Source organism: Podarcis raffonei, chromosome 1 (genome assembly GCF_027172205.1).
Source record: "Podarcis raffonei isolate rPodRaf1 chromosome 1, rPodRaf1.pri, whole genome shotgun sequence".
NCBI classification, from domain to species: Eukaryota; Metazoa; Chordata; class Lepidosauria; order Squamata; family Lacertidae; genus Podarcis; species Podarcis raffonei.
In genome coordinates, this window is record NC_070602.1 from 44809991 (window position 1) to 44837624 (window position 27634).

Genomic DNA, 27634 nt, shown 5'->3' on the forward strand with positions numbered 1-27634 from the left:
ACATCTCCTAGCAGTACTGGCAGTGGTTGATGGGAGTTTTAGTTCAAAACATCAGGTGGGCTTCAGATGGTGGAAGGATCTTGGGGACCCAAATTTCAGCGGCACTCAGTACAATGCCAAAATTCAGCGTCCCTTCTCCTCTCTCGCTCCATTCTAAATCATAGTTGCAGCATCCGAGGCGACCCCAAGACTCCGAACTGGTTGTGCTCCCCTAAAGCCACCTCTGTGTAGAGTGAATGGTTCGTCCTGTTACTATTCTGACTATGCCACACCATTTCCAACAAGGGTCCTTTTGGGAGGGGAGGAATATAAAGAGGCTTAACTTATTTAATTAAAGTATTTGTTTAAAATACAGACTGCTTTTAGGGGTCAAAACCTCCACAATACAGCTAACTATTTTCCAAATACCCCTCACGTATCCATAGATTTTCAAAACACACTTTTAAAAAAATTAACTGGTATTTTTATTATTGACAAGGCAGTATTCTAAAGAAGAAAACATATAGTACACACATAAGACATAGCCATTTTGTCATATACCCTAGATTCTGATTCTGTCTTTTGATTCTCACAGGTGTGCAGATGAAAACGGGCAATTTCATACAAAGTGTGTAGTTGAGCAGATATTGATATTGGGAATAAAAAAACAACCATCTTCTGTGACGGCTAGCATTCATGGTAAGAGACAGATATATTTTACGCCATCTAAAGATGCTTCTTAAGATTCTTCCACTCTAGAGTTCTTCAGTGCAGTTAAGGCACTGGTTTTCCTGCTGCACAGAGACCTATCAGTGGAGCAGGGACAGCAGGAGCGAGCATCTCTGTGCAGAAGGAAGTCCCCTTGCTTCCTCTCATTCTCCCATCTCCTGTGCTGCTGGAGATTTTTGGGAAGGTTTGGAAAAAACACCTGAAGAGTTGATTTCCCAACCCCCTTTCAGCCACGCAATCAGATCCTGAGGTGTTTTGAGCAGAAGTTGGATATCAGTTGGAGAAGAGGAATTGTCTGAAAGCACACGCTTCATTCGGAGCACTAATCAGTCCCAGTTTGTTTTCATTATTCCAGGACTTGAGTGATGCTGCTATATGAGAATTGTTACGATCAAATAAACCACAGTTTAATCCTGTAAGCTAACTAGGGGAGGGCACACAAAAATATTCAGGAATTGCAGAATAGCAAAGAATATGGTGAGTGAAATAACAAAAAATGTGTGGACTCTCACACGCCTAAGATGCACACAGAAAATTGGATCTGAATGACCCATTTGCAAGCTAATGTCCCATCTTGACACAGCCCCAGTGATATGATCTAAAGCAGCGGTTATCAGCCTGTGGGCCCCCAGATGTTGTTGGACTACAACTCCCATCATCCCTAGCTAGCAAAGCCAGAGCTCAGGGATGATGGGAGTTGTAGTTCAACAACATCTGGGAACCCACAGGTTGAGAACCGCTGATCTAAAGGCTCATCCACACACCTGCTTCTCCCATGCCTAGAAAGCAGTTTTGTGTTTGCCTCACAGCTTTCTCCACTCTTTACCGCTGATTCAGAACAAATGGCAATCTGCAGAAAACCCAGCTGCGATTTGGTCCCATTCAGCGTTAAAGAGTGTGTTTTCCCAGGAGAAAGCAGCAGGGCAAATGGAGGTTTGGACAAGCTCTTATTCTAAGGGTTGTCTGGTGTACAGGAGTTTGCTTCAGAGCAGCAGGGATAACCTAGGGTTGTGCTCTGATCAGCCTTATGAGTTTCATATATGTCTTTCTTCAGTAGATTTTAAAAATGAATATAACATGTGTGTTTTTAATTCTGTTGACATTCAGATGGGAAAGACCAAGCAGTGGCTTTCACATATGATGCCAAGATCTCTGTGTTGACCCTTCAGAAGCTTTCACTAAATGTTGGCATTGACTGGGTGCTTCATATCAAGTGAAACAGCAGAACCACAGAATTGGAAGGAAAACTGAACAATAATGGTTGAGGGCGACTCAGTTCACTCTTTTGAAATGGACAAAACAAAGTTATATTTAAATAATTGAATTATGACTTTATGATACCATTTGCAACAACTGTTATGTGAAGACAGCTGGCTTCCAGGATAATTGTGGATTTGTGCCTCAGAGCCATGCAACAATATCTGGAATAAGTGATGCTTTCTTGCTTTTTTAAAGACTTCTGCTCTAGACCTGTTTTTCAGCATTATGAAATACCAGTTTCTTATTGGTATAATGAATATTTCAAAGAAGGTAATAGCCTGGAAGAATCTCTACCAAACCCACCAATGTAAAACATAGAATATTTTCAGCAAGATGGCATTTGACAGGGAAAATGACAACTGTTTTTTATAATCCATATTCACTTCCTACAGAGACTTCCTTATCCATAGAACAATATCCAGTTTTCTTACTTGGGAAAGCATGAAGTCTTGGGTGAACATTCATCAGTTAACATAGTTCATATAGCCTGTATCATTGTGGACACTGTGCTTCCATTGCAAGAACAAACCAAACAAGTATCATGATGAATTTGGAGTGACTGAGATATGACAGAGAGGTCCCCAATGGATTTTTTAAGCTTTTGGCTGATTCAAACTTTCCTTTCCTGAGCGCTTCAGTCAGATCAAAACACAAAGCTTCGCAGTTTGTCTTATTTTATGGTATATAACTAAACAAAATGCAACCTTCTTGTGTTGCCCCATATTTTAAGTGTTGTTCCATATTTTAGAATGATTCATAGATATTGCAGAACACATCAGAGTACAGTACAGTGGTACTTCAGGTTACATACGCTTCAGTATACAGATGCTTCAGGTTACAGACTCCGCTAACCCAGAAATAGTACCTCGGGTTAAGAACTTTGCTTCAGGATGAGAACAGAAATTGTGCTCCGGCAGCGCGGCGGCAGTGGGAGGCTTCAGGTTAAGAACAGTTTCAGGTTAAGAACGGACCTCCGGATTCCATAAAAAGTATTCCATTGTACTGGATTCCATAAAAAGTAAAAATGAGCATGAATAAAAATGCCAGAAATCCAGATTAAGGCAAATCTTTATTGGGCTAACCAATATATTACAGAATAGTGTGCAAGATATCAAATTCTAGACAACTTGCAGGCAGAGCATTATTCCTTGAGGGAATATTCCCACAACTGCTAGGTAAAGTTATCCAGTTTGACTTTTATTGACTTTCTGCCTAGCACACCACCTAAAATTAACTTGACTACCTAGTTCCTCTTGATTCTTATCAAGGAACTTGTATGTTTCACTTAAGGGTGGAGACCAGACCTGGGTAGAAGCCAATTTTTACATTTGCAGACGTGGGGAATCAGCCATTGTTACGCTAAGTTATTGTTCCCACAAGACCTTGGTTCAACCTGATAACTTGCATAGTAGCTTCATTTTAATATCTGCTCCTTCCTCCTCCATTCCAGCTTAAGAATGTGACCAGATACAGATTCTATGGCTTCAACAACAACAAAAATAACAGTTTTTAATCTCATAAGCTGCTCAGTGTCATAAGCAGGTTACAGTCAAGATTTCTGTGTTATAATAGGTTTTTCATAATAAAAGGAAATAAAGAATCTCTCTTACTTCTCCTGCTACCTTTTATTCACTGCCTTCCAGTGCTGAGCATGCAATGCCTCTCAAAGAAGGGGAGGCAGTGTCTTGTCCAAGGTTTTTCTATCTAGAAATAAGTTGGTTGCATTCACAAGCAGGCAGATGCTGAAGTGTGGATAGAAAAATCTAACTCCTTCAATGTGCAGCAACACATCTGAAAGACATTTTCCTGCTGTGTCTTAGCACATAGTTCCACCTGCTGCTGAACTTTCCCCCTTTCTGTAGAGAGAATGTCTGGCAGAGCCAAGATTTGCTGAACAAATTGCTATCACTGCATTTTAAGATGCTGTGAATGTAAATTGATCCACATAAGCCTGCTTTCCAAGGGATGTAGTGGCTCTTGCTCACTTATTCCATAGTACTGTTCTGAGGACAGTGTGTATTCTGGTCACAGGGCATAGTCTTGAGGGAACTTTATGCAAGCACTTTCTGAAGCTAAGCAAGTTGGAATCTGGGCAGCATGTATACTGCCTGGAGCTTCATGGTGGAAGAAAGACTCCATATAAATGTGCTTATATTTCTGCATTTCTCTGTGGCTTGGAGATAACCTTGCTGTATCTAGTATTTGAGCTCTTATGGTTGTAAAAATGTGTTCAGAAATGGATAGGTAATGCATGCTGAAGACTCAGAGTTTAACACTATACATTCAACACTAAGCCATTCAGTGGGGTTTACAACTGGGTAAGTGTGTTTGTAGGACTGTAGCCTATACTAAATCCAAATACTCTTAGCTTAGTTTGTTGTTTGACATATGACAGGGATGGAGAACCTGCAGCCCTTCAGATGTTGTAAGACTCCCACCAGCATGGCCTACAGTCAGGGATGATGACAGTAGTAGTTCAACAACATCTGGAGAGCTACAGGTCTGCCCCCCCTGCAAAAGAGAATAGCTGATAACCATTCCATGTAACCATGGCAGCTAAGCAAAACTAATGTGTTGATGGCCCATCGCAGTCATGTCCTTCTAGAGACATCTGATTGGTCAGTATTTGAAATCATGCTTGACACCTAAAGGTACTAAATGAGAAGACATTGGCAGGGATGAAGGGAACTATATATACAGCATGAGAAGTGATGTCTTTCTCAAACTATTTTCAACTGTCTTAAACTCTACTGCCCATCTTCAGCCTGAATGTACAAATTTGCTAGTCACTGGACTTAAAGGTAAAGGGACCCCTGACCATTAGCTCCAGTCGTTACCGACTCTGGGGTTGCGGCGCTCATCTTGCTTTATTGGCCTTGGGAGCCGGCATACAGCTTCCGGGTCATGTGGCCAGCATGACTAAGCCGCTTCTGGCAAACCAGAGCAGCGCACAGAAACGCCGTTTACCTTCCCGCCGGAGCGGTACCTATTTATCTACTTGCACTTTGATGTGCTTTCGAACTGCTAGGTTGGCAGGAGCAGGGACCGAGCAACGGAAGCTCACCCCATCGCGGGGATTCGAACCACCGACCTTCTGATCAGCAAGTCCTAGGCTCTGTGGTTTAACCCACAGCACCACCCGCTTCCCGCGTCACTGGACTTAAAAATACTTTAAAACTGTTTAAATGTTATCACATGGTATTATTACTGTTGTCTTCTTCAGCCCAACTCTGCACTTTTTTTTCTTTTGTCAAATAGAAGCTGCTGAGACCAGCAGAAACCTATAGCAGTTTATAAATATAAGCATAAGATAGAGGCCAAGGTCATTTTGTGACAACCAAGGCACAGTTACCAAAGCTTCCCTAATTCGTAGAGGATGTGGCTCTAGTTCCAGTGGCACAAATCATTGCTGTAAAAATCAATCTCAAAGATTGGGTAGCTTGGCTTTGTTCAGCTTCCTTCAGATGCATGTCATAGCAGCCAATGCCAAATAACTAAGGTAGTAACTTTTATGGGGCAAACTTGTTAGAATCCATGTGTTTCTTGACCAGTGACAAAGGATTCTATGTAACTTGAAAGCTTGCATGCTGTTACATCAACCAAGGTTAGTCTGTTGAAGCTAAAGTTAGTTTTACTTGTTGTGTTTTGTGTAGTAGATTGAGCCTATGTATTTTTAACTGGAAGCAAGTTGCACTTGGGACTTAACCCCCAAGAAAAAGCACTTAAGTTTGGGAGCCTGACATCACAACACTGCTCGATTATGCCAACATCCTCTTCTCACAGTTGCCAACCAAATGCCTATAGAAAGCTGTCAATCAGGAGCTTAGCAGCCACCCCACCTGTGGTTCCCAGTAACTGGTTTTTTGCCTCCAACAGTTGTTTGTGCCCAACTGTAGTGGTCACAATTGGTTATCATTCTTACTCATGTTGAGAACATTGCATTGAGGCAGTGCCAAGTGTTCCACAGAAAAATGTTGACTGGGATTTCGTAGCAGTGCTCCAGCTGGTTTGTTTAAAAATAGTTTTTACGACTATCTTGATACAGAAGATTCTTTCAGTCTGAGGCCAGCTTATGAGAGCCCAAAGCTTTAGGCTCTCTTTCTCTCCCAATGGCAGCACTGGTAGAGAAATAAACCAAAAGAATAAAAGTAGGCAGATGTTTTTCACAGTTTGCGGCATTTTGCCATTGGTGCTGGTGGTGTTAGAATGCTGCTGTAACCTGAATAACGTGAGTATTTGCATAGCAGTGAGCTCACCAAGCTTAATTTGCTCCTAGTATTTCCCCTGACCACAGCTGCCAAAAGATAGTTTGCATGTGCCTCACACTATCAGAGGTAAACAGAACCCGGATATAAAATATGAACACAATAGAATGTTTAAAATAAAGTGATTGCAGATCAAGTAGCTTGCCATTTTTCATTACTTATTCCTTAGGAGTGAAAAGAGGCTTACCCTTTGACAACCCCAGTGTGCCCCATAACCAAAATTAAATAGAGGAATAAGGCAACAGGGCATTGAGTGGAACAGCCCATCCTTTAGGCAGCTGCTGTGAGGAGATCTTTGAGAGCAGCTGGTGCTCTTTCAGATTCTTCTCCTTAATCTGTTTTGAGAGGAATGAGGAGAGGAGGGTCAGTTTAGTACTGTTAAAAGCACTGAGATTAATAAATTAGCAGGCATGGCATTGTAAAATCTGGATATCATTCTTCAGAATGCTTTCCAGTTGAGTGCTACCTGCAGATTAGTTCACAGAGATTAAATTGTTGCACGTGTTACTCAATAGATAGATTTGCTTTCTCTTCATTCCTGTTTTCTATTTAAGGTGATTAAATTATGTCTTCTTGTGCTAGGCAAGACACCAATAGATGGAAAACTTAGCAGATTTACCCAGCAGCTGAAGGAAATATTCCCTCTGAGAATAAAACATAATTTGAATACATTAACATAAACTCTCAGGACTTAAGTATTCAACTGGGTGGTGCCTCTGCATGATAGTCCTTTGAATTCTAGTTTTGCTAAGTTGCTTCTAAATATGCAGAAACATGGTTTATGTGATAGACTCTTAAACATGTTGGCCTATCTTATCATTAAGGTGTGTTTAGCAAAAGAACTTTCAAGCATCCTGTAAATTTCGATTGTGTTTTGGCTTAGCTTGATTTTTTGCATGAGGTGAAAAAGTGACTTCAACTGCCTTTCAGTCCTTCTGAAAGAAGCAACTCTGAACTTTCTTCATCCCCGCCTCCACATCGGCACTCTCCCTGAGAGTTTATTTTTAGTTTTCTGAGCTGCAACCTTTGGAAAGCATGCTAGTGGTACGCTCGCACACACCAATTCGGAGGTGAATGTTACCCAACAATTTCTCTTGCTTCCTGTAGCAGCTTTCTCAGGATGAAACGTGCACAACCTGGTGTCATGGTGGTTCTTCGTAAATTTGTTTGAAGCTCTTTTGCAGGCAAAAGGGAGGGAAAGAGAGATCTGTGCCTGAGAAACCGTTTGCAGAGCAACTTCCTCTTTCCTGTCACTTCCTTCCAGGCAGCCAGATCTCCCTTACTTGCTGGTTTCTGTTAAGTTGATAAGTTTGCCTAAACCTGATCTCCATGTCGTTGGCTGTTGGTGGTGCCACCGTGGTTCAAGAGACGGGGGCTGGTCAGGTTCCCCGCCAGCATATGAGCACAACAAGTGAACCAGGCGGAGGTCCAGCGGGGATCTACTCTGCTATCCTCAGCCGCAACCAGCCCATCATTGGAGTAAAGGAAAAGACCTTTCATGAGCTCCACAAGAAATGCCTTGAGAAGAAGATTCTTTATGAGGATCCAGATTTCCCTGCTAATGACTCCTCCCTCTTCTTCAGCCAAAAGCTCCCTGTCAAATTTGAGTGGAAGAGACCACTAGTAAGTAGGCTTCTTATCTCACGTAAAGTTGTTTATATTTGATGTTTGCAAATGTAATAAAGACATTTTTCCTTTCCAAGTTTTTTAAAAAAGAGAGCATAGATAGAAAAAATGATATCTGGGAAATGATGAGATTTTAAGAGGTTCCACATGCTCCTTCAACTGATTTACCCTGATTTATTGAAAAATCCCTTTTGTCAGGTGTATCCAAATTTTCAGGGGGAAACACCATGATTTGTGTTGTTTGTGAGTAACACCATGTGGGCTACACAAACTAAATGGGAATGCAAACAGCTGCAAATAAACAATAAACTCTACTGTGGACAAACCCTGGAAATTCATTCAAGAGTATTCAGTTAGAAGCATGCCGAAAACCACCAGAAGTTCAAGGCTGAAATGCACAAGATTTTATAATTTGTGCATTCTATGAAAAAAAGATTCTACAATGATTTAATGGAATCCAAGTTATACTCTAGTAAATAAATACACTAAAAATAGGAAAGACACTTGCATGCTGCAGAAAAATAGCTGTTTCTAAATGGCAGTAAAATACTATGGATGACATATTTTAGTCTTATTTATTAATTTACTACCCCTTTATAGCCCACTTTTCCTCCAAGGTTCTCCTCCTTCCCATTTTATCTTCACAACAACCCTGTGAGGTAGGCTGAGAGACAGTAACCCGCCCAAGGTCACCCACAGAACTTCATGGCTGAGTGGAGATTTGAATTCTGGTCTCTTAATCAGGTACATGTTTACTCAGAAGTAAATTCCACATTTCCAATGAGACTTACTCCTAGGTAAGCGAACATGGAATGCTTTTATTAGCAACAATCTTTTATTTCCTCAACATTGCATTTCATTTTCATTAATTTATCACTATATTTATACAATTACATCAATTTATATAATTGATCATAAACAAAATTACAGAGGTTTTGCAGCCATTGCCAGTGCAGCTTACAATTTATTTTAGTCTATAATTATCAAAGCGTACACTGTGTGGATCTGGGCATAAAGTGAATGAGCCTTGGCATTTTTCACTTATTATTATTATTATTATTAACCACAGTTTGCTTGGTTCAGGTGGCACAACAAGTGTTTAGTTTAGAGTAACATGAACTTTTTCAGCAATTTATTTCTGTTCCATAGGAAATTTGTGAGAATCCACGCTTTATCATTGGTGGAGCCAACAGGAGTGACATTTGTCAAGGAGAATTAGGTACAAGTCCTTTCTTCAGAGCTGTTTTGTGTGTCTGATAAGTTTATTTAGCAAGTCCCTTGCAATGGCCTTTGGTTCCCAATTCAAATGTTGGGTGAGTTTGATTTGATTTACCCCCATGATCCTGATGTAGATCTTCATTCACCCCCTCTTTTTCAATAAACAAAACAAAACAATTTTAATCGGTTTTTATACAAATACAATAACCATTAAACACTTATCTAGTAGTGCAGCTAATAGTGTTTGTTTTATCCATTGTCTCTAGACATACACTTGCACATTCAACATTCTTAACTCGGCCCCTTGTTCCCGATGTAGATCTTTATTTCCCCCTTGTTCCTGATATAAATCGTCACGCCACCACCCAAAATGGTGTGGGGTGCCATTTTGTGATTTGCCTCAGGTGCCAAAATTTCTTTGGCCAGCCCTGTCCTAACTAATATATGCCAATTAAATGCAAATTGCTCTGAAGACCAAAAAATATATTTGTAGATGCACTCATCCTTCAGCAGCATATATTCTCTGTTCCTCCTAGTAATTTTGACACTTAATTTGCCCTGTTCTGTATAATTCTTCTCAGGTGACTGTTGGTTCCTGGCTGCCATTGCTTGTCTCACCTTGCATGAGAAATTGCTTTTCCGGGTCATACCACGGGAGCAGACCTTCATAAAAGATTATGCTGGAATCTTTCACTTCCAGGTATGAGTTGTTGATCAGACACAAGAAGATGCTGCCTTTTGCTGTTCAGCTATGCCACAGTAACCAGCAGCATGGAATAGATTAATAGGCACTGATATCAAAGGCCTATTTTAATGACTTATTTGCTACTGTCACTTAACAAACCTATCTATCTATCTATCTATCTATCTATCTAACAATACTATCACATAACAAAGTCTAGCCCCAATTATAGTGAGCAAACCCGTTCTTAATCACAATCCACACATCACTTTTTTTCTAACACACACATAACTGCAAATTTTTCTATCTATCTATCTATCTATCTATCTATCATCTATCTATCTATCTATCTATCATCTATCTATCTATCATCTTTTTCTCTCCAGTTTTGGCGTTATGGAAATTGGGTGGAAGTTATCATTGATGACCGTTTACCAACGTATGGCAGTCAACTGGTCTTCACAAAATCCTCCCAGCAAAATGAATTTTGGAGTGCCTTACTGGAAAAAGCTTATGCAAAGTAAATATACTTTCTACACATTCCATTTCTGTATACTATATGCATATATTATACCCCTATTCAACTGTACATCTGTTTAAACTGAGGTAAATTAAATAATGTGTTATTCTTATAACAAATGTATATTATTCAGATGCATTTTGATTTTACAATAGAACAGATTAAAAAATGACCTATACCCCAATGAAAATGAATCATCAGAATTTATTTGGAGTGTTAATTTTGTTTTCTTGTTCCTTCTCAGGCTCCATGGCTCTTATGAGGCTCTCAAAGGAGGTAACACCACCGAGGCCATGGAAGATTTCACAGGAGGAGTAACAGAGTTCTATGAGATAAAGGATGTTCCTAAAGATATCTATAAAATCATGAAACATGCCTTTGAAAGAGGGTCACTCATGGCCTGCTCTATTGAGGTACATCCATTGATCCCAGGCCTTTTCTGGGGTTAATTTCATACCACTCATATTTAGTAAGCATAAGACTGAACTACCACTCCCATCATCCCTGACCATTGGCCATGCTTGCTGGGGTTGATGGGAGTTGTAGTTCACCAACATATGGAGGACCAAATATTCCCCACATTTAAGTCTAAACTTGAGATACCATTTTAGTGCTCTTATGTCACTAGTAAGCACCACTGGTGAAAACATACATTCTTCTGTCCTGTGGGCAAGAGGAAATAGAGGTATAAAAACTTGTTTTCCCAACTTTTATTAACTAATCTTGCTATTCTGCTTTATTTTTCATAATGCCTTCCTATTTTTCCCTCCCTCCCCACTTTTCTTTGTTCCAGGACAGTTCAGGGTTTATTTATGGCTCTGCTCCTGAAACTAATCTTGGATTATTAATTGCCCAAATGTTGAAGAATATGAATGAATTTCCAAATGACTCAGTCCAGCAGGCAGAGGAGATGGCAAAACGGGTTTGTATTCCTTGCCAATAACCTAGGTTATTGCGTGCAAACAAATCGATTTACTCTGCTCAGTAAAATCCTATTAATATTCAATAAAGTTCCAGTGAGGCTTACTCCCAAGTAAGCGGATATAGGATTGAAGCCTAACTGTGTGTTTGGCATTGGGATTTGCTGCAGAAACTGTGGATTGCTGTGCAGTTTGCAAAGCTGCACATAGACCCTGAAGCAGGATGTTCTTCTAGAATATAAATGGCAAAACTTCTGTTTTATTGCCCTATTAGGAAACCTCATCTTTATCACGGGACATGCATATCAATTTGCCTTCTCCTTTTCAAGAATGTGGAATAGAAGAAAACAAAACGGAAATGTGCAGAACATGTTGTCCTTTGAAAAATTCCGCAGATGACACCGTTCTTATTCTTAACATGCTTCCTCTGCATTTTACAGCTTGTCGTTCCAATGCTGTTTGAGAGACGCATGACGAATGGACTGGTGACAGGTCATGCCTATTCAGTTACAGCAGTGGAAGAGGTAAGTGTAGATGCAAAAAGTAAATGCGTTTTGCTAGAGTACAAAAAAATCATGTAGCCCACGTACACAAATTAAGTGGTTAAGCAACCTCACCTTGAAAAGAAAGGAAAATATATTCACTGGTGTCAGTCAAGATCAGAGGTGCAAATAAAGCATGTTTAGAAGAGAAAATGGGAAGATATTAAAGGGACTCCACTAATGATAGCATCCGTTCTCGTTTAAGGTGGGAGTCTGTAAAAGGATGCATACTACACAGGCTGGTTGAATTAATTATGTTTTCCCCCTTTCCAAGATAACATTTAAAGGGGACAAGCTAAAACTCGTGCGGCTGAGAAATCCTTGGGGGCAAGTAGAATGGAATGGAGCCTGGAGTGACAAGTGAGTCAAGCCATTTGATTTTAAAAGATATTTTAATTTCACTTAATACACTTTGGTTCTTCTGCATGTTTACCAAGAAAGGTAAATGTCCTTTTGTGTTCTGGTGTGAAATTCAGAAGTTTGTGATATATACGTCATTTCTCCAAAGATGCTTTAAAGTGTGCTTAACTGTTTTGAAAGAGTCTAATGCTCAGGTAAACTGTCATTGGGTGAGTTCCTACCTGCAATGCTCATCACTCAGTGCCTGAACTACTGTACAAAGTGGTCTTTCAGTTATGAAATGGCCATGACTGATACAGTACCAGGGATGGTGCTTTTGTACTGCCTCATACCAGTCAATGGCCTGTAGATTCAAGTGTGAGCCATCAAGTTTTGAGTAATCAAGTTATGTAACATGTTCACTGCTTTCCTAAACACCTGTTCTGAAAGGTAACTAAATGCAGTTCACCATTTGCTGAACAAACAAAAGGTAAACTTTTAATTTCTAGATCTAGCACAGAAAAGTTTGCATGTTGATTTATGATTTGAGAAGCGAAGCACATTTACCTTTTAAAAAATCAGTTTTATACTGAAAGTTTCTTCTTCATTATATTGCAGTTCAGATGAATGGAATGTTCTTGACAAAGCAGAGAAGACCCGCCTACAACATAAAGTTGCAGAGGATGGGGAGTTCTGGTAAATATCCCATCTCTCTCTCTCTCTCTCTCTCTCTCTCTCTCTCTCTCTCTCTTTCTTAATATGCGTTTCCTTCAGTCCTATGTCTGACTCAGAATCTACTGCCTTAGATTAGTGGTTCCCAATGAGCTGTTTTTCCCCAGAGCTAAGCCATGGAACCATGCTTTTGAAAATGGGGATATATCTATGGTAGTTTTTGTTATGTGAACGGTGCTACAGACAACCTAGGTGGGTTACATGGACCTCCTGGTGTCTGTGGACACCCAGTTGGGAACCTCTGGTCTAGAAGCAAACCACAAGCCCTTCTCCAGATTAGTCGCCTTCATAGGAGCCAACTCTTGGGGCTAAGGTCCCATTGGCTCCCCCAATAAAATATTTGAGGGGGCCGCCACCCCCAAGTTGATGGGCATTCAAATGATGTGTGTACACAACATCATGTGAAGGTGAAGAAGAAGAATTTTATTATTTGTACCCTGCCCATCTGACTGGGTTGTCCCAGCCACTCTGGATGTCTTACAATCAATGTATTGGGGAATTAAAGGTTTCTTCCATATTTTTTTCTACCTCTAGGATGTCATTCCAAGATTTCCTCAGGTACTTCACAAAGCTGGAGATGTGTAATCTCACACCTGATACCCTGGTGGTTGATAAGCTTCAAACCTGGACTGTTTCAGTGACCGAAGGGCGGTGGGTGCGAGGCTGCACAGCAGGGGGCTGTCGAAACTATCCAGGTAAATAAAATATTGGTTGTTTCGAATGGCATTACAGTGGTACCTCGGGTTACAAACACCTCGGGTTACAAACACTTTGGGTTACAGACTCCACTAACCCGGAAGTAGTACCTTGGGTTAAGAACTTTACCTCAGGATGAAAACAGAAATAGCCTGCTGGCGGCGCGGTGACAGCGGGCAGCCCCATTAGCTAAAGTGGTACCTCAGGTTAAGAATGGTTTCAGGTTAAGAACGGACCTCTGGAACAAATTAAGGTTGTAACTAGAGGTATCATTGTAAAATGTTTTAAAGAATCCTCTGATTAATCAGGCAGAATATTTTTTAAAAATAGGAGAAAGAAGTATTTATAAAAAGATCCATAATAGTGTCTGTCTTAGAAGAGGTATTCCTCTATCTCTCAAAAACAGAAGGGGATGCCTCTAAAATGCTGCCTCATGCAATACATGTATGTGCTTTCTAAAATCAAGGACAGGATGCCTTTTCTTTTCAAACAGTTGTGTTTGGCCAGTTTTTAAGGAGGTCATTTTTCTTCGCCTGTGTGTCAGAAGTGTTTCTCTGGATGGAGCAGAGCTGCTTTGCTCGCGTCCTGGCGGGTGCTCAGCATTGTGCAAACTCATCAGTGAAGCCAATTCAGCGCTCCTGCCAGTGCATTTGCACTGCATTGACTTCCCATGCCATCTGTCCCTCTCCCTCCTGGTAAGAAACAAGGACCCATCTTCTGGGAAGAAAACATAACAGCTCTGCCCCACCCAGCTTCTTCCACGTGTGCATATGAGAGACAGGGGTCATACCCACTTTTGGCCACTCCCACTGCTGGCACGTGATCCCAGCAGGATTGGCCAAGAGGGAATGAGGCCCTCTGACCAGAAAAGTTTAGCCACCCCTGCTTTAAATGAGCATCTTATTCCAGAGAAGTGTGGAGAGCAAACATGGTGAAGTTCATAATAAAGCAGGTCTGTTTGCTTTGCCCAGAGAAAAGTCTACAAATACATTAAAAAATGCCAAATTTCATTTTCTGAAAGAATTATATATCAAAACTGGAGGGGGGAATGATTACCACAGGGACTGTCAATGTAACTGTTTTGAGTGTTAAAATATTATTTTAAATTTGAATGTTTTGGGCTGGGCCACAGACACATTTTGGACCAATCCTCAGTACCGCTTGAAACTCCTGGAAGAAGATGATGACCCAGAAGATGACGAAGTTGCGTGCAGTTTCCTAGTTGCGCTGATGCAGAAGAACAGGAGGAAAGAACGCAAGCTGGGAGCCAAGCTCCTCACTATTGGCTTTGCCATCTATGAGGTAGCATAGTTGCCACACTGCCGTGTTACCCGTCACCTCAGTTAGATCTGAACAATAGAACTGGTCAACTTCTGGCCCCAGTGATATATGCTCCTCTCATAGCCAGCTGACTGTATGTGAAGCAAGCTGTGAAAGGGGAATATTGCAGTAGTCTGCTTTTAAACATCACACTCATAAAACATGACATGAGCTACTTCAAAAATATTATTTTTGTAGACTGTAGACCCTTGCATAATGCCTATATAACAGCCTTTGCCCGTTTCATGCCCTCCAGATGTTTTGGACTAAAACTCCTATCAGTTGTGATGCGCTGGCTGGAACTGATGGTGAAAATTGGCCCACAACATAGAAGAAATCACAAGTCCTTGTATAACTGAGGAATTAAAAGAATAGTTACCAGTTTACCTGTCTACTCAGTGGTTTGTTGCTTCCCAAAAATTGGCTTTTGAGGCAACGTTTGAATCTGCTTCTTATTGATTTTGCCCCTTACTAACTAACTTTAACTATCAGTTTGATTAATTTTGAAAAGAGCCCAGGACCACACATAGGCTGGGGCGTTGTCTTATATACTCCCTAAGTAAATGGAATACAGAAGCTGCTACTTAGATTTTCACTGAGCAGATGTTTGTCAAAGCTGTGAACTTAGGCTGTGGGTGGTAGATGTAAATAAATATGCAATAGGCTTTCCTCCATCCATTTCTAATGGAATTTCTATGTTGTTTTTATCTCAGGTGCCAAAAGAGGTATGAACAGAATGAAGAAAGACCTGGTGGAACGTTCTCAAATATCATCTTGGTTTAACGTTCTCAAATATTACTGCTTTTATGCTTCTCTGTGACAGCTGTTTGGAAGTGTCCAGTCATGTTTCTTAATAGTGACTTGTCACAAATGTGAAAGGTGGATTTGCACATATCTTAGACATTTGTATTTTTCCTGTGTAAGGCATCCCAAGCCATGCACTCAGATACACATGCAAGAGGCAATATCCAAGAGCACACATAACAATATTAAAAGGGGAATGTGTTACCAGAAATGAAAGGTGTGAAGTATTATATGTAGAAAAATATCTCTATGGTTTCACTGAAAATATGAGAATGTGTTTTATATGTAACTACATAGAATCTGGAGAAACCACTCAAGTAGAGATACAACCTGTCACATACTTTTAAATAAATGTCACCCATCATTTGATAGGTAACGTTCCTAGATAATGTGAATAGCTTACAATCCTAAACCACCCTTCAAGTTTCATCACATGGAAAGAAGGATTAAACAGGTCATCTGTAGCTATCATGATCAAATCCCATTGAAACCAGTAGAAGCAATTATGGCCAACTAGATAGGATGCAGGAAATTTTGATATGGGGTTTCTTGTTTTTCTTCAAAGCATCTGCATTGGGCTTATTAATTTGTTTGGGGAAGTGAGAAATGGGCAGGATGGAATATTCAACCACCCAGAGCAGGTCGGCAAAAGTACAGCATCTGTTGCAACATCACTTTCCCAAGCAAATGAGCAAGCCTATGTGCATGCACTGAATTAGAAAGAGAAGATCCTCATCAAATATCTTTTACACTATATCCAGTTCAGCTCTTAGTCACCTCTATCTAACCATAGCTGGATTGGGGCAATGTATTTAGGTGCAATACATTGCCAAGTGGTCAACGGAGCTCTGCTCTCTATTTTTAAGCATGCCCTTTGAAAGTTCTGGGGCATACACAGTTTTTTGTTTGGCAATTTATTGTTTTTGTTTACAGATGCAAGGTGACAAGAAGCATTTACAGAAGGACTTTTTCCTCTACAATGCCTCCAAAGTAAAGTGCAAGAGCTACATAAACATGAGAGAGGTCTCTGAACGCTTCCGGTTGCCTCCAAATGAATATGTCATCATCCCATCCACGTATGAACCTCACCAGGAGGGAGATTTTATCCTAAGAGTTTTCTCAGAAAAACCAAGTCATTCGGAGTAAGTAGAAGATCCACGTTTTGTATTCCAAAACATTTATAAAAATAGCATTATTATACTTTTTGAGTGTTTCGTGTCTAAGAACACAAGAAGAAACCCGCTGGATCAGATCTAAGGCCCATCTAGTGCAGCATCCTTTTCTCCCAGGAGCCAATCAGATGCCTAAGGGAAACCCCAGAAGCAGGACCCGAGCACAATAGCCCTCTCTCCATGTATCATTTCCAGCAACTGGTATTCATAGGCGTACTGCCTCAGACAGTGGAGATGGAACAACATATCCTCCATGAATTTGTCTTATTCTGTCTTAAAACCAGCCAAGTTGGTGGCTATCACTACATCTAGCAGAAGACCCTTCCACATTTTAACTATGTCCTGTGTGGAATAGTGCTTTCTTTTGTCTGTCCTGGATCTTCCAACATTCAACTTAATTGGATAGCCCATGATTTCCGTACTACTTATACCAATCCTATCAAGTGTTATTCTTCACATATTGCAGATGGGGATGGCTGAGGCAAAAATGATTTTCCTCAGGCAGGGGTAGGTAACCTTTTTTTTAAACCTGAGGGCCACCTTGCCTTATAGAGAACTTTCCAGGGGCCACATGGCAGTGCCGGGTGGGGCAACAAAGGTGATGCAGCATATTGTAAAAAGTTGCACTACCTCTGTTGCCTCACCTGACAATGGCATGTGGCATCTGGAAGGTTCCCTATAAAGGAATGTGTCCTGTTGGCTGAAAAGTCACATGGAGTCAAAAGCCAAAGGTTTCTATACTCCCATCTCATTATCTTCCATCCAGGTAAACAAGAGATGTTATCACATTTCTAGGACACATCCCAGCCAGGCAGAACACTTGAAGAGGGTGTGGTAGACCAGGGCTGTGGAGGGCTGTGGCCTAAGGAGAGTCCTGAAGACCAAATAGAGCAACCTGAGGGGCCACATTTGGCCCCCGGGGCCTAAAGTTCCTCACTCCTGATCTAAGGCTACTCCATGGGTAAAGTAATACTGGAACCAGGGATTTTGCTGCACCAACTCATTACACAAAGGCAGCAAACTCTTTGTCCCCCTGTCCATCATGCTGTGCTCTTTTGTTATACACTTGGATTAGAATGTTTGCAATCTAAGGCTGCCATTTGATGCACACTTACCAATGAACACAGTGGAACTTGCTTATGAGAAAACATGAATAGAATTGTGCTGTGTACAAAGAAAGGCTGCTTAAATCCAAGCCTGGCTTCTCTATTGAAACATGTCATCATGCAGTGCTTTCCAAGCCAAGTAAAAAGATGCACATCATAGAAATATCTTATCCCTCTTCCCATTGTTTCTCCCTTTACTCAACCCTTTCAATTTTACAGGGAAGTTGAAAACAAGATTGAAGTAGGACATCTTTCTGTGAGTACATTGTCTTTGACGTTTTCCCTCTTGGAGCCCTTGGTTGATTTGTGAAATGACACGAAAGGTTATAACGGATGTCACTCTGTCAGACTCTATTGCCTGTTTCTAAACTTCATTGCAATTGCAGTATTGCTGTTTGTGCTGTAGAATGGCTGCAATACCAGAAATGTACAAACTTGCCGTGTGCTTTTAAAACACACATATCAGAGTGATGAAAAATCCACCCCTGAGCCTTCTTTGCTCTCACCTTATTAATATTATTTTATTCACTGAGTGGGTGTCTAACTGACAAATCTGATGGCACCAGGGTGTGTGATGATGAGCCAATATGTAGACTGTGCTTTGTGAATTCACTGCCCTCTTTCTAACTGCCACGCTCTGATTTGCTGCTGCTTCTCCACTTCTTCTTCACCTCTCTCTCTAGCCAATCATATTTGTCTCAGACAGAGCAAACAAGAACAAGGATCCGAAAGGTGATGATGGGCCTAAAAAGGACAAGGGGAAAGCAAGCACAGATAAGAAAAAGAAAAGTGATGAGGTTTCTGTATCGGTCAGCATGAGGAAAGCTGTGTGTGCTCTAACTAGCATGTCCAAGTGGCTGAACAGGGTCTAAACCTGCTCACACAGCAAGCATGCGGCTTCAGACATAATATTTGCCTCCTTCGGAAAACATCTCCTTGGGAGAATTATTCTTTACAGAGGAAAACAAACATAATGCTTGTTAAGTTGTGGGCGAACATAGCAGACGACACAGCAATTTCTCCAGAGCAGCTCTTTATTTGTAAGCTGGACAGAACTGAACAGCAAACAGCTCAGCCGGCCTGCTTTTATAGGCAGCCAGCTGTCAACAATGTAGCAACAACAACCCAGGGTTTCCCGCCTAAAATAACTGACATGGACCTGAGTGAAAACTACATACACAATACTCCTGGTGGCCAGGGTGAGAACTTCAATACATAACAATGCTCATGACCCTGTTTGCATGTAAAGCTAAGTCAAACCATGGTTTGGCATGAATAACCAAATGTGCAGGTTTCCAGAGGAAAAGATTGTGGTGGCACAGCTGTGCTCCATCTCCCCCAACCTGGTTCTGCTGCTGCGATGCTACCTGAGGCTAAGTCCTTGTTTGACTTAGTATTATGACCAAACCCCCTTCAGACAAACCATGAGTGGCAAACCAAGAACAAATCTTTGGTACAACTCATAGTTTGTCTGGAGTGAGACAAACCATGAGCACAGGTTCGGGCATAACAGTAAGTCAAGCCATGGTTTAGTGCCAGCAAGAGATCAACCAGTGAAGCAGAAACAATCCTTACTCTGGGAACCACAGAGCCTGGTGTTATGCATGTTTACTCAGCAGTAAGTCCCACTATTATCAATGGGAGTTATTCCTAAGTATGTGTTAATAGGATTGCAGCCTTAGAAAGTGCTGAGGCATCAAACAAAGCACCTTTGACAGGTCCATGGACAGAGTAGCTCCCAAAGAAGTAATCAAAAATAGGGGGATGGGAAGAGCCCTATTTTGTGGGGGGGGGACTGACTTGGGACCTCTCCAGATGTCCTGAGAAAGGTTTGGGGTAGACACATTGCTTTGTTTCTGATCGGTGCATGTCCTGTAACTTCCTGCTGAAATCCTGTTACTTTTTATGCCACAAATGGTCTGGTTTATTTCCTGTCCCACTTTTATTGCGCTATAGTGACAGAGTGCCCCTCCAGCAATAATGTGGTAACACTGGAGAAGCATTGCAGAACAAGTAATGAAGCAGAATGATGTATGGATGATCCAGTATAAATCAACCCCTAAGGCCCTATTATTGAGTTAATGGCATGTTGCAGAAATCACCCACCCACCCAGATATAAACTCAGAATGAAGTGTCATTTGGCTGAATTGCAAGGAAGCGTCCCAATAAACACCATCTTTTCTCTTCCAAAAACTCATTGATCATTAGTTTCATTTCATTTTGCATTTTGTGTCTTTGCAGCCTGCACAAAGAGATTCCAAGGAGAGTGAGGAAGAGAAACAGTTCAGAAATATTTTCTGGCAGATTGCTGGAGATGTGAGTACACAACTGCTTCTATTTTGTGTCAGACCAATACTGGCAACTTGTAAATAAATACATAAGTAGTTTATCCAATGCCTTAAGCCATGTAAAGCTAATTGCAGAATATTTGAAAGTCTGTATCCTTCCTGTCAGTGCAAATTTAGGGCTGAATGAAAATGGCCCCCCAAAATTATCCACCCTATTTGCAGGTGGCAAAACTGGGGGTGGCACAGCTTCCCTCTACTCCTGTTCCACCCTTACAAAGGAAGATGCTTACTTTTCATAACTCCAGTTGAATAATCTAGATAAAGTCTTCAAATTAAAATGATTCAGACTATAACTATAAATTCTGAAGTAGCCTAACATTCTGCTAGGTCTGCTAGTCTGAATTGTCTCAAAATATTTTTGTGTGGTAAAATGACCTGTCCTTAACAGGGCAGCATAGTTTCCAATGTACCCACTGTCTCTTGTCATACATCTCTGGTTAATTGGAATTTCATCTTTGAGGTAGGCTATATGAAGGGACGCGGGTGGTGCTGTGGGTTAAACCACAGAGCCTAGGGCTTGCTGATCAGAAGGTCGATGGTTCAAATCCCCACAACGGGGTGAGCTCCCGTTGCTCAGTCCCTGCTCCTGCCAACCTAGTAGTTCGAAAGCACGTCAAAGTGCAAGTAGATAAATAGGTACCGCCCCGGCGGGAAGGTAAACGGCGTTTCCATGTACTGCTCTAGTTCGCCAGAAGCGGCTTAGTCATGCTGGCCACACGACCCGGAAGCTGTACGCCGGCTCCCTCGGCCAATAAAGCAAGATGAGCGCCGCAACCCCAGAGTCGGTCACGACTGGACCTAATGGTCAGGGGTCCCTTTACCTTTATAGCATATCTATATACACTGATCCAGTTCACAAGTAATGGACAAACAATCATGAGGGTTATTGGGGTGAAATCTCCTCTTCTACACAACTACAAGAATACATTGGAGCTCTGTCCTCTTTTCCATCTGGTTATCCTACGCAGCCTGCTCTAATTTTGAATTAGGCCACCTTCTCTGTCATGTTAGAAATCCGCTTCTAAGCGCCTAAGTACATTTCCTTTGTCCACATCTGCATGCACACATTCCTGCTGTGGAAAGAAATTGGGCCTGCCATTCTTGCAACTTTTTTGTTGTTGTTGTTTAGTCGTTTAGTCGTGTCCGACTCTTTGTGACCCCGTGGACCAGAGCACACCAGGCACTTCTGTCTTCCACTGCCTCCCGCAGTTTGGTCAGACTCATGTTTGTGGCTTCGAGAACACTGTCCAACCATCTTGTCCTCTGTCGTTCCCTTCTCCTTGTGCCCTCCATCTTTCCCAACATCAGGGTCTTTTCCAGGGAGTCTTTTCTTCTCATGAGGTGGCCAAAGTATTGGAGCCTCAGCTTCACGATCTGTCCTTCCAGTGAGCACTCAAGGCTGATTTCCTTAAGAATGGATAGGCTTGATCTTCTTGCAGTCCATGGGACTCTCAAGAGTCTCCTCCAGCACCATAATTCAAAAGCATCAATTCTTCGGCGATCAGCCTTCTTGATGGTCCAGCTCTCACTTCCATACATCACTACTGGGAAAACCATGGCTTTAACTATACAGACCTTTTTTTTACTCCCTGATTAACTTTACCACTTTCTTGCCCCATTCTTTTCCTCACAGGACATGGAGATCAGTGCTGATGAACTCCAGAATGTCCTCAACAATGTTCTGAAGAAACGTAAGCTTGGTTTCCCTTGCTTTCCTTCTATTCTGCCTGCCAAAAAAATTACCAGACCCTGGGGTTTTGCATGTGTATCACTTCTTTGCTTAATATTTATTTATTTTTTAAAAAAATAAAATTTCTATACTGTACCGCCCTTCATGTGAGGATCGCAGGGCAGTTTACAATAGAAAAAACACAAAAATACATATTAGCAAACAAAAATAATACCTCCCACAATTTAAGAGACCACAGATTGTTTAATGATATAATGTATTTATGTTTACACTTTTAAATGTAAGTCACTTGGATACCTTGTTAATGAGCAACTAATAAATCATCATCATAAGCCTTATTTGAAGATATTTTTAAAAATATGGATGAAGGTCTTCCAGAAGAGTAATAAATTCATCTTAGTCAATTATATGATGGCTAGGCATCAGTTTGCAAATGTTTAGAACATTCTTCTGTTGCCAGAATCTTAAATCACCTAATAGTTGTGAAGTATTGGTTGTCAGTTTATTTTTATTATATGGTGCCAATGACACCGGTGACCGTCGCAGACTGGTGTTTAATCCAGACCCTTAAAGTAGTTGCTATAGATCAAAGTACATTTGGGCTATGTAAGGAGTTTCTTGGTCTGTGCCATAATAAATCCCAAGGTTTGTTTCTCAAGCAGACCTGCTCTGCTTTTAGTCATTGACCTGATAAACTGACCAATAAAACGTGCAATTATATATTAATGTTTATCTAATTTAACCCAATTATTTTAGACCAGGACCTGAAGACAAAAGGGTTTGCGCTGGAGTCCTGCCGCAGCATGATTGCTTTAATGGACGTATCCTTTTCAAATCATGCACAATCACTTCATATTGCAATACTGCTTCTAGAAGCATAGAATTGTAGAGTTTGAAGGGGCCACTAGGGCCATCTAGTAGTTCAACCCCCTGTAATGCTTCACTGTGCCTTATCAATGGGTAGTCAGGCCATATAGAGGTATTGAACAGGGAGGAGAATTCTGCAAGGAGCTTCCGGAGCTGACAAGAGCGAGAACTACCTGCAAGCGTGGCTCAAAGAAACAGTAACCAACTGAAATTTAGTACAGTGGTACCTTGGTAGTGGAATGCCTTAGTTGTCAAATAAATCAGCTCTCGAACGTCTCTAACCCGGAAGTGAGTGTTTCAGTTTGCGAACATTTCTTGGAAGCCAAACGTCTAATGCGGTTTCCACGGCTTCCGATTGGCTGCAGGAAGCTTCTGCAGCCAATCGGAAGCCACGCCTTGGTTTCCGAACTGTCCCGGGAGTCGAACGGAATGGAACGGATTAAATTTGAGAACCAAGGTACGACTGTATTCACTTTATCATATATTTATAATTATAATTAATAAAAATATATACAAATATTACTTTTGTTATAAAAATCTGTCCTCTCTAGTTTTGTGCTATGTCTAAAATACCACTGTTACTGATTTATAGATAAGGGGGTGAATGAATTGTGGTAAAGAAAAACTGTTTCTCCTCTTATTGAAGAAAGTCAGTCAACTAGGTGGCTAAGTAGGAGATTTTATTCACTTTTTCTATCTCTGGACATTAAATCCTTCTCATTTGGAGAAGGATTCTACACCCCCCTCAAAAGAAGTCAGACTTTGTTCACTATATTTACTTTTTATTTTTAACTAAACAACATCACAGACAGATGGTTCTGGGAAGATAAACCTTGATGAGTTTCGACACCTTTGGAATAAGATTAAGAGCTGGCAGGTATTCTTTGTTTCTTGCATATTTTGAAAGATAGAGGGTAAACTAGCTTGTGAATGTCAAAGTCTACACATAGCATGACAAAATTGAACCACAAAAGATGACTGGGCTCCTCTCTACATCATTTCATTCTTTTTTTTTCATTTTCAGACAATTTTCAGACATTATGATGCTGATCAATCAGGAACTATTAACAGCTACGAGATGCGTAATGCAGTTAAAGATGCAGGTATCACACAGGGATCAATGCTGTATATTGCTTAAAGAGCATTTTTATTACTATTTTGTCTTTGATAAAGTGGGTTATATCCAACTAAGTCATTCTCAGATTAGACCCATTAACAAAGACCTACGTTAGATATGTCCATTAATTTCAATGGCTCAACTCTGAGTAAGACTTACTTTGATTCAACACTATGCTTTTGTTTTAGCAGGAAACACAGGGAAAGGGGACCTGGGACCTTCCAGAACTTTCTAAACTCCTACCTTCCTTTACCATTGGCCAAGCTTGTCTGGGGCTGATGGAATCTGGAGTTTCCCATTACTTATCCAAGTGATATTACCTCTAAAAAAGGTCAGATAATAGACAAAAGCAAATTCCTATCACCCAGGACGTTCCATTTTGTTTCTCTCCTCAGGGTTTCACCTGAATAACCAGTTGTATGACATCATTACAATGCGATATGCTGACAGAAATATGAACATTCAGTTTGACAGCTTCATTTGTTGTTTCGTGCGACTAGAGGGGATGTTCCGTGAGTATTTTTTAAAATGTATTTAAAATGGTTTTATCCAAGGAGTGGCCAAGGAGGTTAACTCGGAGTGTAATAAGCTCCATACCACATGGAAATGTTCCGATTGATTCAAATGCATGCATATAATGCGGACAGTTTAGATGTAAACACTCTTCACATCCAGGAGGCCTTTCTGGGTTTTGGAAAGCTTGCCTTCAGAATCATTCCAAATTTTCCTTGTTTGTGTTCTAGCTGCTGGTTCATTTACTTATCCTCTAGCCTTTAGTGGCCCTAAGTACTTAAAAGGTTTTGGTGCACCCATATTCAAAATATAAACATGTGAGCCTTGGTGGACCAAGTGGCATTAATCCCAAGATTAATGTATATTATTAATTTATAAATAATATATTTATTTTTGTTGTTGTTGTTTTCATTTTTATTGGGGGGGGGTTGCCTTTTCCCCCCAGCTGCACCATATGGTCCATGGTAAATCTAGCAATGGGAAATTTCTGTTGTGCCCCCCTTCCCTTGATGTCCTAAGCCAGGCATAGGCAAACTCCGGCCCTCCAGATGTTTGGGACTACAATTCCTATCATCCCTAGCTAACAGGACCAGTGGTCAGGGATGATGGGAATTGTAGTCCCAAACATCTGGAGGGCTGGAGTTTGCCTATGCCTGTCCTAAGCACGTGCTTATTTTGCTTAATGGTTAATCCAGCCCTGCCTCAGCTCAACACCATACCAAGGAAAAGAATTGGGAAAAGGCCCTAGAAACAAGCAGTATATCCATATTGACTGTTCATTTTTTTTAACATTATTAATCTCTTGAGAGGGAAGGGCAATCCAAAGATATAATTATTAGAAATTGCTATGCCATTTTTTATTCAAATGTTGGTTATTTCTTTGTTTTTGCCATTCTGTTTGAAGATTAGCTTTCAAATATGGCAGCTATCAGGATCTTCCAAGCTTACTAATATCATTGGCGATATTTATGAATTCCTAGCACATAAATCACACTGTTCAGGAGATGACTGGCATTTGTTTCTAGCATTTGAAACACTGAAGTTCTTGAAACCTCACAATTCTGAGGCCTGCTGTCTAGTTTGCTAGTCAGAATGCTCTATATTTTACATTGATTGACCGTATGCTTTGTTTTCTCATGTCCCCTTAGGTGCATTTCATGCCTTTGATAAAGATGGCGATGGTATTATTAAACTGAATGTCTTAGAGGTAACCACTTTTACTTTGTGTTGTACTTCAGCTTACAGCTGTACTGTTCCAATTTTTCTCCTTAATGAGGGGGCATTCTAAAAAGAATAGGAAGACTGAAGATAAAATCAGTTTGGGGGCTGATTCTCATGTTGCATTTCCTCCTAAATATATGTATGTATGCATGCATGTTTGTATTGTGCACCCATACAGCGGTATTGGGAGCAATAAATAAACGCCACCTTTTGTGGGTTTAGCAAGCTCACACCTTTCTTGTTTATAGTACTGTAACCCAATTGGGCATGACATGATATCTAGCAGCCCAACTGCTAGCCCATACCAAGTCCAAGTGTGGGAAAAGTTGACCATTCAGTTGGGCCCCTCAAGAAACTTGAGACTGTTGCTGTCGAAAGCCCCCAATATAATTTTAAATCTGACCCAATCCATGTTTACTCAGAAGTAAATCCCACTGTTTTTAATGGGGCTTTCAAGTGGAATGATAAACTTAGGAAGGTTACACAGATAGCCTAACAATTGTTCTGCACTTTAAACATTGCTGTTGTCACTGAACATTTCTCCCTTCCTTCCAGTGGCTGCAGCTAACCATGTATGCCTAAAAAACATCACTTCTGTTTCTGTCTTCTGTCTCAAAATTGTACCTTGTCTTTTGAACTGAAAGAAGCCGGTCGATATTCACTTGCAAGACAGGGACTTCTGTGAATCTCCATCCTTTAACAGCTTAGATGACGAGGGCAGCACAACTCGAGAGGAACATAAAGAATCAGCATCTATCTCCCTTTACCAAGTGACAGTAAATTGAAAATGTACTTTTCCAGTTATTGATAACTGACACCAGGATGAAGGCATATTTTGCATGAGAAAGTTGCAGTCATCACTTTGGTGGGAACTGCATTGTTCTAGGGCATGCCGGCAATCCTTTACAACAGGGCCAGTGAACCTCAGGCCTGCAAACCTGAATCTGGGCCTCTGGGCTTCTTTATCTAAGCCTTGGGGCTCCTCACCTCCAACAACATGCCTCAGCAGCCCCGCTCCATGCTCTGTGCTCAAGTGCTTTTGCCTGGCTGGAATATGCCAGTGAAATGTGATAATGCTGCTTGCTTGCCTGGATGAAGCATGGAGAAATGCATCTTGAGGATGTGCATTGAAACCTCTGGCTCGCGTTCTTGAAATGTACAAAGGTAAGAGCTGCCCGTTACTCTGCCCACCACTGACATGTAGACCCAGAAGGTTTTAATTAAAAAAGGTGGCCCTCCCTTCTGGCATTCCAAACACACTGCAAACAACAACTATTGTTTTAAGCTTGAAATATTTTGCAGTAAGAGATCCTAAGAGGCCAGGAATCTTGGACAAGTTATCATTATTAAAACAGTTATTTCTAAAGTCACCTAAAAGCGATGGATCTAGTTTTTAATGGAATTCAATGTCGCACTAAGGCAATTGTTCCATCAGGGAAGCATTTTGGCTTGCTACCTATGACAATTCTTTCCTTTTCTCCCTTCCCACACTCAAGCCAATCTCAGAGGAAGGGCAGTAGAAAGAAAATCTCTGTTGGGCAAGCAGAGGTCCTTGTGCAGGACTGCTGGTGACAGGACTCATTAGTTGAATCCCACCCAATGTACTTGAAAATAATGTGCCTCTTAATATTTAGCTGTGTGATAAACATTTGCATACTTCTCTTTGAATCCTGCAGTCATATCTAAGCTACTTTATTCCTGTGGCCAAAGCTTCCCACTCCTAAAGGATCATTCAGTATCCAGATATTTGACTGCATACAGTTGAGTACATTTGCTTACAGCACTAACCAGGCTGTTATCTAAGGTGTGGAACCTCAGCCTGGGGGCTAAATGTGGCCTTCTAGACCTCTGTATATGGCCCTTGGAATTTCCCCCTGGTCACAGCCCTCTCTAGCCCTGCTTCACACTCTGTTTTTGCCTGCCTAGAATATGTCCTTGAACACTAATGCCTCATGCTGGTGGCTGGA

General features: G+C 41.0%; 2 protein-coding genes across 10 annotated transcripts in view; both read left to right on the top strand.

Annotated features, from left to right (window-relative positions):
* GANC (glucosidase alpha, neutral C) overlaps nt 1–9054 on the top strand; it is a 33921-nt gene extending 24867 nt beyond the window's left edge. For 4 of the 6 annotated variants that reach the window (XM_053383572.1, XM_053383590.1, XM_053383579.1 and 1 more), the window contains 2 exons: nt 575–678; nt 1816–2675. In XM_053383572.1, the coding sequence (XP_053239547.1) occupies nt 575–678; nt 1816–1925 (214 nt within the window). In that variant the 3' untranslated portion in view covers nt 1926–2675. Of the gene's footprint in view, nt 1–574; nt 679–1815; nt 2676–7497; nt 7586–9008 lie in introns of those variants that run through there. The other 2 variants (XM_053383601.1, XM_053383622.1) reach the window with 2 other exon arrangements.
* Nucleotides 591–26820, top strand: CAPN3 (calpain 3). Of its 4 annotated transcripts, none has more exons than XM_053383704.1 (23): nt 591–678; nt 9009–9078; nt 9659–9777; nt 10146–10279; nt 10524–10692; nt 11073–11201; nt 11640–11723; nt 12016–12101; nt 12699–12776; nt 13347–13507; nt 14641–14810; nt 15542–15553; nt 16566–16774; nt 18130–18166; nt 18594–18707; nt 20153–20227; nt 21893–21950; nt 22706–22770; nt 23625–23693; nt 23841–23919; nt 24329–24445; nt 25595–25653; nt 26223–26820. In XM_053383704.1, exons 1-23 carry the CDS (start codon nt 676–678, stop codon nt 26247–26249), a joined length of 2124 nt encoding a protein of 707 aa, XP_053239679.1. In that variant the 5' UTR covers nt 591–675; the 3' UTR covers nt 26250–26820. The 4 variants fall into 4 exon arrangements, with proteins under 4 accessions (XP_053239679.1, XP_053239661.1, XP_053239669.1 ...); XM_053383686.1 differs by lacking the exon at nt 591–678 and adding an exon at nt 7563–7856; XM_053383694.1 differs by lacking the exons at nt 591–678; nt 18594–18707 and adding an exon at nt 7563–7856.
* The last annotated feature ends 814 nt before the right edge of the window (nt 26821–27634 follow it).

Excerpts from the sequence above, each read along its gene's own strand:
- CAPN3 (XM_053383686.1), top strand. The coding sequence starts at position 7,563 with ATGTCGTTGGCTGTTGGTGGTGCCACCGTGGTTCAAGAGACGGGGGCT. Across the intron at positions 22,771-23,624 it reads GCATGATTGCTTTAATGGAC|ACAGATGGTTCTGGGAAGAT; the intron begins GTATCCTTTTCA and ends ACAACATCACAG. Across the intron at positions 24,446-25,594 it reads GCGACTAGAGGGGATGTTCC|GTGCATTTCATGCCTTTGAT; the intron begins GTGAGTATTTTT and ends ATGTCCCCTTAG.